Raw genomic sequence first — 16030 nt, 5'->3', positions numbered from 1 at the left:
AGTCTGCCTGAATGTAATCATTGCGTAGGTGTGTAGTGTGATTCTGTGTAGTTTATTTATGGCATCCCGTTGGATTTGACGTCATCTGAACAGGACATCGCACGCTCACTGCTTGATAGCGCGCAAAGCTCCGTTTACGCCGGTTGTTAAACAACATCGTTATGGGGAAATGCAAGTCTGCGTCCAAATGGTTAGAAGATAAGGAGGAAGGACAAGTGAGGTAAAAGTGTTGCCAATGTAACCGGTTAAAACTCAAAGTGGCGATGAGGTCTTAAAATGTGTGGAAAGGGTCTTAAAAAAGGTCTTAAAAGGAATGACATGTGACTTCAGGATTCCTGCATATACCCTGATGAATATTAAATGAGGTGTCACATGTTAAAACTTGTTCAACTGCGTGTAATACTAAGAAGCCACCCGTCTCCTAAAAGTATTTGAGGCTTCTTTTCCTTGTTTGATATGAATTTGCCTGAAGCAAGTAACGTCATTTAAGATTTGAAAGCTCCAAAACAACAAATTCATGTCTAGAAAGAAGGTTGATCATTTCTAATAGTCTCACATTTCCAGTCCCAGTGAGGTGAGTTTTATTAGCAAACTTCATCACGTGAATTCATCCAAAAATATTTATTTGCAAAGAGTGACAATGTTAAACTCAAAATCACAACACCTTTACCACCAATTTCAGATAGGCAATTTGAAATACCCAATCAGTGAACTGAAAATAGGGAGAACAAGAAAGCGTATTGTTCAAAGGTAAATGATAGATCTTGTGGATCGGGTGAAGTTGGCGACTTTAAACAAAGTTATTACTTAGATGGTACCAGGCAGAGCGATGGGATGGAACATCGGTAACAAAAAAAGAGTAATTAAAAGAGCTAATATAATCTGTTCGATTAAGATAACAATTCTTCATTTAAAGAATTTAAAAAATCAATTAAACAAAAACATATTTGTATTAAAGTAGAATTACTATCAATCGATAAAAGACAAAAAAAATGAGGAAAGGAAATGGCTGCTTAATTCGTTCCAATTCTCCTGAAAGTATCAAACCAAGACAGGGCGGTTTTGTAGATTTCATCTGTGGTGCTTTGAAGCCCCTCTCATCCCGTCCCCTCCCCCAGTTTGGTTTTATCTTTAGGAAGTCTAACAAAAAAATCAGGTGTGCTTAAGCAAGGCACAAACAGCTTGTTCAAACAAAGGAGGCTCATTATTGTAGCTGTCGTTAAAATCAGCAGTGGTAATGTTTGACGGCATTCTGTATGGGGAAATGTATGTCTTTAGTTTGCGTGCCACAGACAACCTCAAGACAGCCAGCTCATTAGGAACACATCTTGGTCAATGTCATTATTTCTCAAGACCATCGCAGAGACAAACACTTTTCTATCAGGCTTTTGTGTAATTGTCACACACCATTGTCCTTTAATGCCCCGCGTGCATGTGTGTGAATTTGCACAGACACACACTTTTAGACACGAGTAGCAGCCCCAGCATCTCTTTGTTCCCTCGTCCTTGTGTGAGGGAAGCGCTTTCATAAGCTCTGCAGCAGCGACTAGCTAGTAGCATGTTTGACCTTCAGGCTCCTCCCCGTGGCGGCTCAGAGGTACTGCACCCCGCACACATTACAGCACACACTAGTGCTGCGGTCTGAACCAGATGCCTTCACCGCCCTACAGTAGACCTCAAGCCTTTCAGACCTTTTTAAATCGTGGTGTCGGTTAAATAGTGCCTAAATTTAAATCATGTTTTCACAAATAAGGTTAGGAGGTTTTTTGACTGTGCATTTTCAATCAGAAGGTGGTTATACTCCACATACACTAACTATAGAAGTACTGTCTTTAGCAGTAAGCAACACGGCAGGCTATCTTCCGAGGCCCGGGTAAGACCACTACATGAGCACTTTAAGACAGAACCCTTTGCTGTGGTGTTTGATCCTCAATTCCCATTAAAAGATGGTACCAGTCCCCCATCTGGTGGAGTTTGTAGGAAATGCCAAAGGGATATTTATACTCTATACACATCCGACAAAGAAATAGACACGGATAGGAGCAAGTTCTCCAATTTGAAAATGTATATATGATATTGTACATATGAATCGAATACATTTGGAACAAATACTTTGAAATCCACTATCCCTGGATTTTATATTTCTAAATCCTCCTTTCTTTCCCCCCTCTTTATTTCTTTTGACTATTATAGGATATTCAGCAGGCACCCAATACAAAGTGCCCCCCACTCAGTCAAATGGAGCACCCCCCCCCTACACCCCGAGCCCCACCCCGTACCAAACAGCCATGTACCCCATCCGCAGTGCCTACCCTCAGCAGAACCTATACGCACAGGTAAGGAACCTTAGTGAATAACACCTGACAGCATTTCCTTAGAGACACACTCTCTACTCTGAAGAATGTTGATCACATCTGTCGTGTTGCACCTGCTCAGCTGCCGGGGCCATTTCACTCCCTCTCATTAGTGCACACATTTTATAGTGAATTGGTACCATAAGGTTAAGCAATTTGACATCACAGCTATGAAATGCAGTGTTAAACAAAGAAACACATTACAAATGCCATTAACAAAGTAGAAGTCTTTTGAATTTGAGCTATGGGTGGTTTTGTTTTGTTTATGGGCATGTTAACAATTTATTTTGAACAAAGAACCCATTTGGTTAACTGTCACAGTGAGCTCCAAGAACCAAACCTCACAAACAGAAAGTCCATTTAGTTTGCAATTTCACAGGAAACCCCTGGTGAGCAAATGATACTGAAACAAGCCTGAAACACAGCGGCTTTGTTTGAGATGCAATTACACGACAAGCCAACGACAAAGGCCTCATTTTGTTCTTTTGTAATTTGGTTGTTTTAATGGTTGAATGGTTGTTTAAAAAAAAAAAGAGGCTGGAGGAAAGATAAAAATGAAAAACGCCAATGAGTTTTCTGTATACTTTTTTTAATGCAGTGGTAAAACATTAAGCGTTATAAACCTTACACCTCCTCCACCCTCTCAGGGAGCGTACTACACCCAGCCGGTGTATGCGGCTCAGCCACATGTGATCCATCACACCACCGTGGTGCAGCCCAACAGCATCCCCTCCGCGGCCCTCTACCCCGCCCCCGTCCCCGTACAGGCTCCTCGCAACCAAGGCATGGCTGCCATGGGGATGGTCGCTGGGACAACCATGGCCATGAGTGCAGGTACGGCCAGACTCCTGGCTCCAACATGTTAAGTTTATTTCTACTTTCCGAGATGACTTGCTTGCATTGACGTCTTTGCTTACCTCTTGACTGTTGCTCACTAAATGTGTTGTTTTTAAGACTTCTCTTGTGATTTTGCTGAAATTCTTGATGGATTAGATGTGTTGGTACAGTCAGGTCTGCATATCCTAAAACAGCAGTGTTAGGATATGCAGACCTGACTGTACCAACACATCTAGAAGTTAAGCAATTCAGTTATTAGTCGATGTAGAAAATGTAATGGAAACTATTTTGATCATCAATTCAATTTTAGCCAGTTATTTCGGGGCTAACCTCGAGACCTTAACTCAAATCAGCAGATGTTTAGCGAAAACACAATCTTAGAATTGGGGGAAATAAACCCAAATGCTTGATTTACTGTTAAAAACAAATGTATAAAAGGTCAATTCATACTGTACAGCAATAACTGAAACCTTCATAGCTGTTCTGCAGAGCGATAAATAAATAACTGATCTCATTAATGGTGTTGTTAACTTCCTGTAGGGACCCTGCTGACCACGCCTCAGCACGCCCAGATTGGAGGACACCCGGTAACTGTACCAACCTACAGGCCCCAAGGGACACCTGGGTACAGCTACGTCCCGCCCCACTGGTAGAGCCCACCCATCATGTGAGTGTCTGCCCCACCTGCTGTTTGCTTTGTTCTCTCCTCCATTTATTACACTCCCTCCTCCCATCCTTTTTATGTTGTCTCCCTGACTTGAACAAACTGCGCTGCCTTTCATTTGTTCTCCTCTCTTTTCCGTAGAGGTCACTTTTTTAATAAATCACTAAGGTGTTCCTTTTCTCTTCTCCCACCAGATCTGGAGTCCACCATCGTATGCAACTGCTCAAATCTTACCCGGGCTCCCACTGGTAACCATGGGAACTCGGCACCTGTCTGCAAGAACAAAACTAAAGTGCAACAGCCACTTTACTATTATTGTTATTGTTAGTACGCGACATTCTCTAACGTTTTTACAAAAGCTGCTTTTATTTTTTTTCTCTCTGTTCATTTGCCAACCAGTCATTACCTTATTTTGTATGGCTTTTTTATTTGATGTCCTCTTTTTTTAATTTTTTTTTATGTGTTTGTCATTGGAACTCCAGAAGGACTCTTGACCAATCACGGGTGTCAGTTGCTCCTGTTTTGTGTTGTGCTGGTGTGTGTGGTCCTTCCTGCTGCTCAGTTGGCTGGAAAATATCAGGCACTTATTCCTCATTATCTTCTCCGTCAGTCACTACAAACACTTATTGACTTATGCTGCCAAACTTCTAAGAACTAGATGTCAGCACAGGGTTTGAACAAACTAAGCATTTTAGGTTTCAGGTTATTTGACTTCTTGATATTCTTTCTTGCCTTTGTTACTTTCTTCCTCTTTATTCTTTTTTCGTCTTCCAGCGCATAGCTGTCTATCCGGCAGTAGTCAGTCCATCCCCCCCCCCGTCGTTTATCTCCGTACGAGTGCTACGAGCAGAGCGCTTACTGACCCATCCAGCTGTGTGTCCCAATTCGTCCGCTTTAGCATGATACACATCACCTACTTCATGCAGGCTAGTATGATGGGACACTTTCAAAATCGTAACCTTAAGTGTAGGTCAATGCATTTCAAATTGTAGGAATATTTATGATTAACCACGTCACCGTCGTGGGTGGTCGTGCACAGTTTCTCACACACACATACACACACATACACAGGGGCTCCTGTGATGTGTTGGACACCACATGATCATTTAGTTGCACTTACTGTACAATATGTTCAGTTCTGCTGTTACTGATCAACACACACAAAAGCACCCACAGACACACATGACATGGATTTCTGAGTGTGCATGGCAGACAGCAGAGGAGGAGCTTAAAGGGATTGTATTGGCGCAAAGACAGGAGACAAGATGTGGAGAGTAGACCAAAAGGAGGGAGGAGGAGATGACATACTCAGTCAGGTGTGTTCATTTCAAGGTACAAGACATTTGAGTTTGTGTTTCTTACCTGCAAGAGACCACACAATATGCTATTTTTGCACTACATGTTTTGTACATTGACTCCTCACTGTGATTACTTCGTCTCCTCCTCCCTTTTCTCTTCCAGGTGACGATTTTGTAACCAAACACTCAAAAAAGTGGAAAACCTAGACTCTTACATATTCATGAATTAATGGCCCAGTCTAATAAATATGTGCTGATAGATGGATACGATTCAATTCATAGTCCAGTGCTGAAAAGGTCCAATCAGAAGGCTGTGATGTGTAGACACAGAGTCCATGCCATAGGGACTATTTGTTATTCTCCGAGTCCAGATTTGAACTTTGAGGCTAGTGCCATGTGATTCAGGAGCGCTGGTGTCCGTGTTGGTGGTTACAACAGTCTGAGACATGAACACAAGGTGCAGAGCCTGGATGACCAAGTGTCTCAGCCTCTTAGTTTTGAACCGGTTTATTCCAGGTCGATTTCAGACTTTTTAGTAGTCTATAATATCCTTATTGCAAACGTTTTGGAATGTACACATATCTGCTTTTACTGGCATTTAAACATAATCCACCATTTGTAATCCAGCATAATCTTAATTAGTGTTCAGATGAGGATAATATTTGAGCCAATGAAAAAAGGACCATATACAGCCTTTTTCTGTTGCCTTTTTTATGCTTATTCATGTGAAAGCGTGTATGTGCAAAAGCAGTATGGTGACCCATCTTAATAACACTACAAACCTACAGTAGTGACGGTAGGGTTCAATATTTAGGTGAGGCGTGTGAGATTTTTCAGGATTCACACAGAAAAAAGGATTGAAATCACCGCTTCATAATCTGTAGCGTACAGATTTGTTTAACAAAAGCATTTACTGCGCAGGTATGTAGATGAAGTTGGTTTGATATTGCAATAAAATAAGAGGGAATGCCTCCAACTGTTCACACAGTTAATATTTTATCAGCGTTTGGAATTGATTATTTTTTTTGAAATGCTTGTTGTAATCTCTAATGTGGATAACAGGCTCTGTATGCAGTCTCTATTCAATACTAAGTACATTTAATGCTAAGAAGAGAGGTAGAACATATCAAACATTTGGGTTTTGAATAACTTTGTGAGGAAATGTTGCACAACATGAGAAAAAAACCAACTTGATGACCATCATTTAATGCTAAGTAACAGGTACCTAGGCTTTGTAGTGAAGGAGGGAGGAGCAATTTATATTGTAATTTAAAAAATAAATAAGATTGAGTGTTTGAGCTATTCTTAGTCCAGATGTTTGTACACTTGTAGGTTAATTCTCAAGAAGATATTGCATTATGCCGCTGTCGGATGAAAAAACGCTTGTATTTCTGAAGATATAAAGTGGATGTTATCGGGTCTTAAAGTGCCCAACATCTGTGTTTTTATTCAACCTGAAAAGAATACAGGAAGTAGGTTTTCTTGTGACAGCGTTAATGTTACTCGTCATTAGGATTTATTTAACCAACCACTACTATCAGTATTTCTCAATTAAATTGTTTTTTCTTTCCCTCTGGTAAATTGAGCATATGGGTATGCATAATATTCAGGTGTAACTCACTATAGCATTGGATCTTTAGGTAAAAAAAAAAAAGAAATGCAGTATATTTATACAGCAAGTGGTACAGTAATGTATTTCTAGCTAAGCATGGTTGCATCAGTGTGGCAGCTACTGTTTGTGCTTTTAATATTTTATTTGTTTTACCTTTTCTACATCTCTGTCCTCTACATATCTGTCACCGAGGAGGGGGAGACGTTTAGATAATGTCCGTCAACAAATTGCAGAGATTCTTGACACCAAATCCTACATTTGTTTGACTGTGGAAAGGCTACCATGATGCTTTAGGAGACCATCTTTGCTGTCTTGTTGGTGCAAAGATGTATTTAATGATGAATGGAAACCCTCAGCCTCAATGCCCTTTTTTGTTCTGTGCCATATTTCAAACGGTAAAGATTACTTTCATCTCTGGTGAACTTCTTGTTCTGTCTAACTTCTTGTGAATCTGTGTTTCCCTAATGCTGAATCTTCACTTTGTTGATGCATATTGCCTGTCTCACTTTTACCTTTCTTACAGTATCCTCCATGTTTGTCCTACTTTCACTCCAGAGGCCATTTTGCATCCCACCAACCATTCAAACACTCAGTTATTCACATTTCAGGGATGCACAATGATGCCTGATCACTAGTTCTGCTCCCTCTCATGTCCACGTCTACCTTTCTTCTTAAACCGTCTGCTCTCAGCGACATGTTTTTGTTCCTTCTCTACGACCGTTGCAATCTCCACCACCCCGTCTCAGTAGCAGTCATAATGAACTATATGATAGTCATTCAATTGGTGATACTCATGTCGATAACCGTTTTTTTTTGGTGTTAGTTAAACCTCCACCGAGCCTTTTTTAACACTAGATGTCGCCAGTGACGCAGTCTTGAATCACCATGGGTCTAGGCTTTGAGCCAAAAAAATGATTTATCGGTGTCCTTTACATTTTTGGGGGTATCGGTCTTCTCCAAATTTAACGTCCTTTTTTCCCCCAGATATTTTTTCTCAAATGCCATTTTAGACTTGTTTTTATAGGAGGGGTTGATCTTTTTAAGTTGACCGTTATTAAGAGAGTGCTTTTCTTTCTGGGCTACGGACCAATCCTCTTAAAAAACTTTTTTTTATGTGGGGTCCCCGTAAAGAGGCAGACGCAACGGAGCAGGTCTGGTTTTCAGGATGTAGAAACTGCTCCTCATTCACTCCATTCCCCGCCTCTTCATTTCAATTTGCACTTAAGTGAAAATGGACAGTTAAACACTTTAATGTGTTAAGTGGGAGAAAGGCAAAGTTGTCATAATGATGGGTCTTTAATCATCTTTTCCTTTTTTCCTGTATCATTCTATCCTGTGACATTTCCAAATGTTGAAAGTCGGTCATTTTACTGAGGATTACACTTTTTTTTTTTTCTTTAGTACATTTCAAAAATGCTTGTTCACTTTGACAGTGAAAATGCACCCAGAACCATGCACACCACTTCTTGTCTCCTTCCCTCCCCCCTCTCTCTCTCTTCCTTTGTTTGCCTTGCCGTTGCTAAGTCTTAGTTTTTAAATTAAAACACTACTATCAAAGTAAGTAGTAGGCTCTTAAATGTCTTCGATGTTCTGCTGCAGCTTTTTTAATTTCAATTTGTCCGAGATATCTCTTAAGTTTAATTTCACACTAAATGTGATGCAAAAAGTGGAAATTCCTTGTCTTCCAAAAAAAAAGCATACTTGTATCCCCCTCCCCCTGGATCGAGTATTAGGAACAATCCCATCTTTGGAAGTTTTAGTTTGGTACCCAGTTTGCACATGCTATGGTATCTGTTACCGTAAGGTTGTGTTTGAAACTGAAGCCCAACGTGTGTTCAGCGTTGAGAGAAGTGAACTGTATGTTAGCTATTTGGTCCAGAGTGAAGGACCAGCGTCAGGCTTGTGATATGAAGTGTAAATCTGTTTTTTAATTTGTTTTTTTATGTTTATTTTTCTTTTGTTGTTGAGGGGTTTTTTTTAAGATCAGTTAGTGATCGAGTACTATAACTAAGCCAAGTTTGTAATTGTATATTTACTGTAAAATGTAGAACATTGAATAACTATTAAAATTTCCTATAAAAGGAAGATTGTTTTGTTGTCCTTTATTCACGACGGATTGCAGGTTAAATCTTGCATAATAAAACAGTTGGGGATTCATCACATGACATTAAACTGAGCGAATCCGAAACAAATGTCACCATTTTCTAAAGGCGACCTTTCCTTATGACAGTGATTGTACACACTGTTTTTCCCATAAGCAACACATTTCCTTAAATGAAAACTGAAATCAATCTCACCTTTTATAAAAATAACAAGCTCTTGGTTAACGGGCGTGACTTCGTGCTAGTCTGGCAAAATGAAAATCTCTGCATGAGTCACAAACCAAGCATAGTTTATTAAAACAAAGGGAAGTGTTAACTTTTTAAACAGAGCCCATACAAATCAATGAATTATCTTTTAATTGGCAATTTGAATTGTATTTGTCTTCCTATAAGCTAAATGTCAGAAATAAAAGTTTGTATGTCATGCCTTCAGAGATAGTTTAATTTCAATATTAATTGTACTATTTTTTTTGTTAAGTGCTTTCAAGGTCGAGAATAAGCTTAACTGGTGGTATATTTTTTACCAGAGCAGTGCCACCTAATGCGAATGAATCTTTGGAGCAACAAAGGAAGTGAAGAAGAATAATGCAAATTAGCAAACATACATTTAAAACAAGCATTATTAAAAATCATTTGTATGTGAGTGTTTGGAAGATGCATAAGGAGAATCCTGTATGTACATTTCTTTGTGTGCGAGGTAAGTCCTTAAGACAATTATTTGTTGTTTTACTTGTAGACTTTAAGTCAACTACATTGCATCATTTATTTATTGTTAAAGCTCATCCCTAGTCCTTTTCAAACATTCGTTGTAATCCTCTTGATCTGGGTTGAATGCCTTTAGGACGAAGCTTTTCAAATAATGAAACTTTGCAACAAATAATGAGATTATGCAAATGTATATTTTCAATGCACAAGCACTGACACCAGGAAGCTGAATATTCTAAGTATATGTTAGAATAAAAGCTATTTAGCAAATATATACATTTTATTCCACAAAATAATTAAAGATATTTAATTTTTCATGTAGCGGATTGTAATTCTGGCGGAAAATGCTAATGCATGGCATCCATAAAACACGTTTCATCAGATGTTCTGTTCTTCAGTTCAGTCATTGTTAGGCCAAAGAAAACCATGCTTTCTGGTTCTCTTGTGAGGAACAGGTTGACGTAAGGACACTGACTGAATGTTTACGCTGCTTTTTTTTAAAGGTCTCTCTGCGTTGGAATAGAAGAAGCAGAAATCTTAATTTCCTTTGTGGCTGAAAAAGCCAGAACACTCACCCTTTCACTTCTCCCTCCATCCATCAGCAGACATCCGTCCAGGTTGTGCAACTCCAACCACTCATACAGATAACACTGAACACACACTGACACACACCTCCTTTATGCACAAAGCCCCACCAAACACACACATTCAGTACAGTCTCATATCTTTAATGTTAACAGAAATTGATCACTGGTGTGAAGATTAGGTCGGTTTTGAACAAAGTGAGGAAATATGCATATTTGTCTCCAAGAAATTATTAACCTTTGTCATTACTAAGACATTTTTATTATGTATTACTTACTTCCTCCAGACTATCTTTCTGCTAAAAAATCTACCACTTCTTCTACTACTAAATCCACTGTAAGGATGGAATCAATTCAACATTTTTTAACCACTTCTCAAAACCATTTGAGCTTTTAGCAGCAAATATGAAAACAGGGTTGTTATTGCTTCTATATTACATTTCCTAGAAAATTTGTTATTTCTTCTTTCAAAAGTCAGCTTTTTCAGGTAGAAGTATGAATAAAAGTGTATTTAACATGGTTAATTTAAATAAAATACAGTACGTACAAAAATTTGAAATGACTTTTTTGGAATGTTTAGAAATTAACAACTAAAAAGCGAATTACATTTTTATGAAATGTCAGGATGTAGTTGAGACGTCGAGTGTTAATGATAATGATCGCAGTGGCCATAGAGGTTCATTACTGAGTAACTAAAGACTTAATTCATCCGCTGGGATCCTGCAGGTCAGCTCACACAACACATGGCCTCGCAGTGTCTTCTGCATCAAAGCATCTGCAGATCTGTCTCTGCATTTTAATCCGTGGAGTTTAATTTGAAATAATGTTTAGAGTATATTTTGTCGATTTGTGTGTCAAAGCATTCAATATTGACAATAGCCTGTCAACAGCATACTGTAAACACAGTACGTACCCTTTAATTCAGGACAGGAAAACATGTGAAAATAATCTGAATAAATAACAGTCATTTTACCATGAGTATATATTGTACAGCCTTTTAAAGCATTTTTGCATCGTGTACGTGTTTTCCCCCTACGATCTGCAACAATAGGAAGGAAGACATTTTCACATCCTGCCATACAACACTGTGTTATAATAACTGAAAGGTTCTGAAACTTCAAATATATTTATTTATGTTCCCTCCAGGTTTACCATTTCATTTGTCAAGGTTGATCTGAAATGTGAACTTGTTGAAGGTAGACTTGTTAAAAGTATATACTAGTGTACTGTCAGTGCAGGGGGGTGTGGCTGCCACAAACAAGCTACACACAGCTCTTAAAGCAGACAACAGGCAAATCACAACATCCTGCTGAAGATGACCCTCTCAAACATCACTGGGCTTACTGTGCATGTACGTATAATCACACACAATTAGTTTTGCCATGAGACAGTTGTTTTAGGGATTTAAAGTTGAATAAACAGCGATAGACAACCTGGAAAAACCAGATGCAGGTTGTAAAAACATTCCATCTCTGAGGGCATTTCACTACTAGTGTGTGAAAACATCCAGCAGAAAGTGTAAAAATAGGGACTCAAAACTATTTAGCTCAAGTGGTGCACACCCTCTTAACAAAACATGTTTCCAGCTAAAGTATTTTGTTTGGAAACCGGTCATGGCAGTCGTAAAAGGCAATCAAAAGATGAGCAGCGCAACAACATTTGTTCAGAAGGAGAGAGAAGGTTTTATAAATCCCCCAGGTTTTCATTCAGGTATACATTGCAAGTTCAAATACCCACATGCACAAACAGGACATAATAGACATTAGGCATGAAATACACACATTGATAAACACACACATTGATGGAGAGGTGTCAGAGCGAATTGGATTTCGGTGCCGAGAACCAGTTGAGGGTTCTGTGCCTTTCCTAATTAAACCTTGCCAGTGTCATCTACAGGTCTAGACATAGATATATATATGTTTTGGTCCATGTGAGGACTTGAACCAGTGATCATCTGGTGGTCACAATGCCCGCTACAGCCTGCACCTTGTGGTGTCATGCAATCAAAAGCGTTGGAGGTGACTCATGCGGGAAGAATGCAGAGATGCGTCTTAAACAGAACTCCGAAAGTTATTTAACATGCATTTATGAAATGCACCAGAATCATTCAGATTTATTTTTCCATGACACTGAAGTCTCACTAAATACATGGCTGTTGCTAAAAAGGATCAGGTCCACATTCTTTTCTTTAAAGTGTGACTTGTGCACTCAGTCACAAGTCCTTCAAGCTTTCTCTAGCAGTGCTATTGAAGAACAGCTGAAGGGCGGAGGCTTGAAATGACTTGTGTTCGGATCAGAGAGGCTCCTATGATCTTTGACAATCATTACGAAATTTGCTGATTAAGCTTTGAGCAACTTGTTTCCGAAAAATAAATGAACTTCACTTCCCTGTCTGCACATGTCTCTGTTTCAACATGAAGAACACGCTCATTCAGAAGAAAAGTGCTCTGCTGAGTGACTGTTTAGAAATTCAATCATCTAAGTGCTTCAATACATATTCATTTTCTCTGTCGGTGGCAGAAAAAGGAAGCAGATAGATTGATAGATTTGTCCCCCTTCTCATCTTATCCTGGTCTTTCATGCTTTACGTGTTAACATTTAACCTTGAAATAATTCTATATCCATATTTTAATCCTTAACTTTTTCAGTTAAGGGGTCCCTATTAAGGGATTTTGAGCAGCAAACTTTTTTTCCCTTTTTATTTAGCAAAGCAACCATGTTTGGGCTGTTATGTCAGTGTGTGGTCTAGACTCTATGGTAATGGTAGCCAATTTTCTAGCCAAGTGTTTACTCTTTCTGTGATAAACACATAATCAGTCATCTTGTTTTTCTATTTTTACAGCATTGGCTCATTCCAGTGAACACTTACAACAATTTACAAAAACGTTACTGTTTTGCTCTCACACAAGCACACACTATTAACTGAGTTGGGAAATGTTGGATGCTCTAAGAAAACACTTTATTCAAGACACGTAACACTTTTTTTTTTATACTTATTTCTATAAAGGAAAGTCCACAGTATTAACATACTGTGTTCATGCTCCAATTATCCAGGAGTGGATTTGACAGCTGGAGGAACACAAGTCTGTTCAAATTAATCTTTCACACGCAATAAGTTATAAATTAAATATAAGGGAGTGGCTCGAAAACAATATGAGAAACACAGAGTTCTCCATCTGATCTGACAATTGTGTTGATAAGAAATGATTAAATCATGAAGGGCAGATTAATTGTGAGTGTCAGTCAGGCCAGCACACATTTATTTTTAGAAGGCAAACTGAGCATGAGGTAAAACATGTGTTCATGACATGACTCAACAACCACAACACTGAAGTCAAAAGCAAACCGTATACAACAATACATATTTTCGTTAAACAACACAGACATGGGTAAACAGTGGTTTCCTTCTGACCTCAGTCACAACATTTCCAGATGTGATTCAAAACACAACCATTACCTCAGAAATAATCTTATTTGCCCACTGCTCTACCTGTATATTCTGATATTTCCAAATAACTGAACATGCATACTCAAAAGTGAAGTCTCTAGTTATTGAAAACACTCATTAATATTCACACTTTTACACTGTCAACACAGTCTCTTTATGGATGTCACATGGCTTTGTGATGCTGACAAGAGGCTAGCAGGTAGATAAAGTTGTGCTGCTTTCTAAATGTGTGTTGTGGCTATTTTCTTATCATATAATACACATAGACTGCCTATACATTATAAAGATAGTACGCAAATACTCTGATGGAACCCGGATGCTGTGCAGGAAACAGCAGTCAAAAAGTAGTGCAATAAAAGTCTCATAAAATCCTAACAACATAAGACACTGTGAGAAGTGAAAACCAGTTCTGTTACTCTCAGTGAAGGTTGCCAATGGTTAATGTGAACGGCAGAAAGCATAAGGGTTCACATGAACACTGTGGCATTTGCAGGCAGAGAGTGACATTTTACTAATGACATCAATAAATACTTAAATTCTTACCTCAGCAACATTAAAGTGCCAGACAATTCAGGCTGTCAGTATGCCATCTCTCTGTCTGTTTTGAGTGGCTGTTAGCTGTGACTTAAATTGTTGTCTACAATCCTGATGGTCATTGGTTTGAATCCTTGCCCCTGCAGTCAATATGTCAAAGTGTTCTATTGAACCATACATTGCTGCCGTAGACATGTTCAACAGTGTGGCTGATCTCTATGTGAGTCGCTTTGACTAAAAGTGTACGTTAAAAGAAATGTCTATCATGTTCATTTAAAAAAAAAAAAAATGATATTCAAAGTTTGACCCAGCTGGCCACTTGTCAAAAGAAAAGAACATTGTTTTCATTATATTACATGTATTTATTTAACAAAACCATGCATAACAATACATTCATCTCAAAAAGAGAAGAGATTCTATATGCGAGATTATAGTTGAAAGCTCATTTCCATCTGCAGTCCCAGGGCAAGTGCACACATAACAATCATTAAACAATTTGCTTGTGCCTATCACACTAACAATTAAAACAGAAGAAACTACAGAAAATATAAATACTAGTATATTTATCAATATAAATATAATTTTACAATTCACAATTCATTTCAACTAACATAAACATATTGGCCAGACTGGTTGTCCAAAATCCAGTTCCCACACTTTTTAACAGCATAAACTCCCACACACACTTCCTATCATTTCCCTTTGCTTGGGCAAGTGGTGCAAGATTCTTTGCGCGTGCGTGGTCATGTTCTAGCGCGCGCTGTTGTGCGGTGCTGGAGCAGTACAGTGTGTGAAGGAGAGCGTGCAGCAACAGAGACATTTCACAACAGGTAGGGCCGGAGACAGAGAAACTGGGTGCTTTAAACACACTTCTACTTTTCTTTTTCTTAAGTTTTCCCTTATCAGCCTCGTGTGTGTTCATCGTGATTTATACACACTTGTTTTTCACAGCGTTTTGTTTTCCCTCCACGCTGAACCGGTCTTTGTTTTTACAGAGGAGAGCAGCAGGACGAGTCTCGTGCCATGTCGCCAACTTGTTGATGCTGCCAATTCATTTTTACTGCCGTCATTCAGGGTAAGTTGTATTATTTAATCTTACAGTTAATTGCGTTTTTCCAACTAAAGGAATGGGACATAACTAGCTTGGACATGTGAGTCAAACACATGATAACATTGTATTCTCATTAGGACCGGTGGTGTTAAGTAACTAAGAACTGTACTTAAGAACAATGTTGAGGTAGGCCACTTCTGCTTTACTTTAGCAGAGGTGGGAAGTAACTAAGTACATTTACTCAAGTACTGTACTTAAGTACAATTTTGAGATACTTTTACTTTACTTTGTATGCTACTTTGTACTACTTCTACACCACTACAATTAAGAAGTAAAGTGTGTACTTTTACTCTACTACATTTTTTACTCCAATACATATGTTCAGTTACTTTACAGTTTCTGATTAATGATGTGAAATACAATCAACACTTAAATGAGATTTCAGTTACACCTGAAGTAAAAGCACAAGCTACCCTGCTGCAGTATACAAAGTCATTAAAACTAGCTGCACCTTTACCAGCTTTGATAACACTTTAATGATCAATAATTATAATAAAAACATATAACATATATTATTCTGAAATGTATAATAATCAAGTACAACATCTGAGTATTTCTCCCACCTCTGTACTTTAGCATTTAAACGTCATGTTACTTTGTACTTCTATTCCACTACAATTCAGAAGTAAAAACTCCTTTAGTTACTTTGCATGTAAAGATGAATGATAAACAATAGGATCAAAACTTAAAAAAAAAACGCTCGAAACACCTGGATTCAATTCACAATTAGTTGACATTAGTTCCACCTTTACCAGCTTGATAAACACATCCAAACATTAAT

At 38.5% G+C, this 16030-nt stretch overlaps 1 protein-coding gene across 5 annotated transcripts in view; it reads left to right on the top strand.

Annotated features, from left to right (window-relative positions):
• Nucleotides 1-8850, top strand: part of fam168a (family with sequence similarity 168 member A) — a 23004-nt gene extending 14154 nt beyond the window's left edge. For 2 of the 5 annotated variants that reach the window (XM_010770745.1, XM_010770747.1), the window contains exons 5-8: nt 2194-2336; nt 3002-3215; nt 3732-3858; nt 4050-8850. In XM_010770745.1, coding sequence (XP_010769047.1) covers nt 2194-2336; nt 3002-3215; nt 3732-3844 — 470 coding nt within the window. In that variant the 3' untranslated portion in view covers nt 3845-3858; nt 4050-8850. The remainder of the gene's footprint in view (nt 1-2193; nt 2337-3001; nt 3216-3731; nt 3859-4049) is intronic. The other 3 variants (XM_010770746.1, XM_010770750.1, XM_010770748.1) reach the window with 3 other exon arrangements.
• The last annotated feature ends 7180 nt before the right edge of the window (nt 8851-16030 follow it).

The sequence above is a fragment of the Notothenia coriiceps genome, unplaced genomic scaffold (genome assembly GCF_000735185.1).
Source record: "Notothenia coriiceps isolate Sejong01 unplaced genomic scaffold, NC01 NC01_scaffold00009193, whole genome shotgun sequence".
Lineage (NCBI taxonomy): Eukaryota > Metazoa > Chordata > Actinopteri > Perciformes > Nototheniidae > Notothenia > Notothenia coriiceps.
This window is presented reverse-complemented; position numbering and strand designations above follow the sequence as displayed.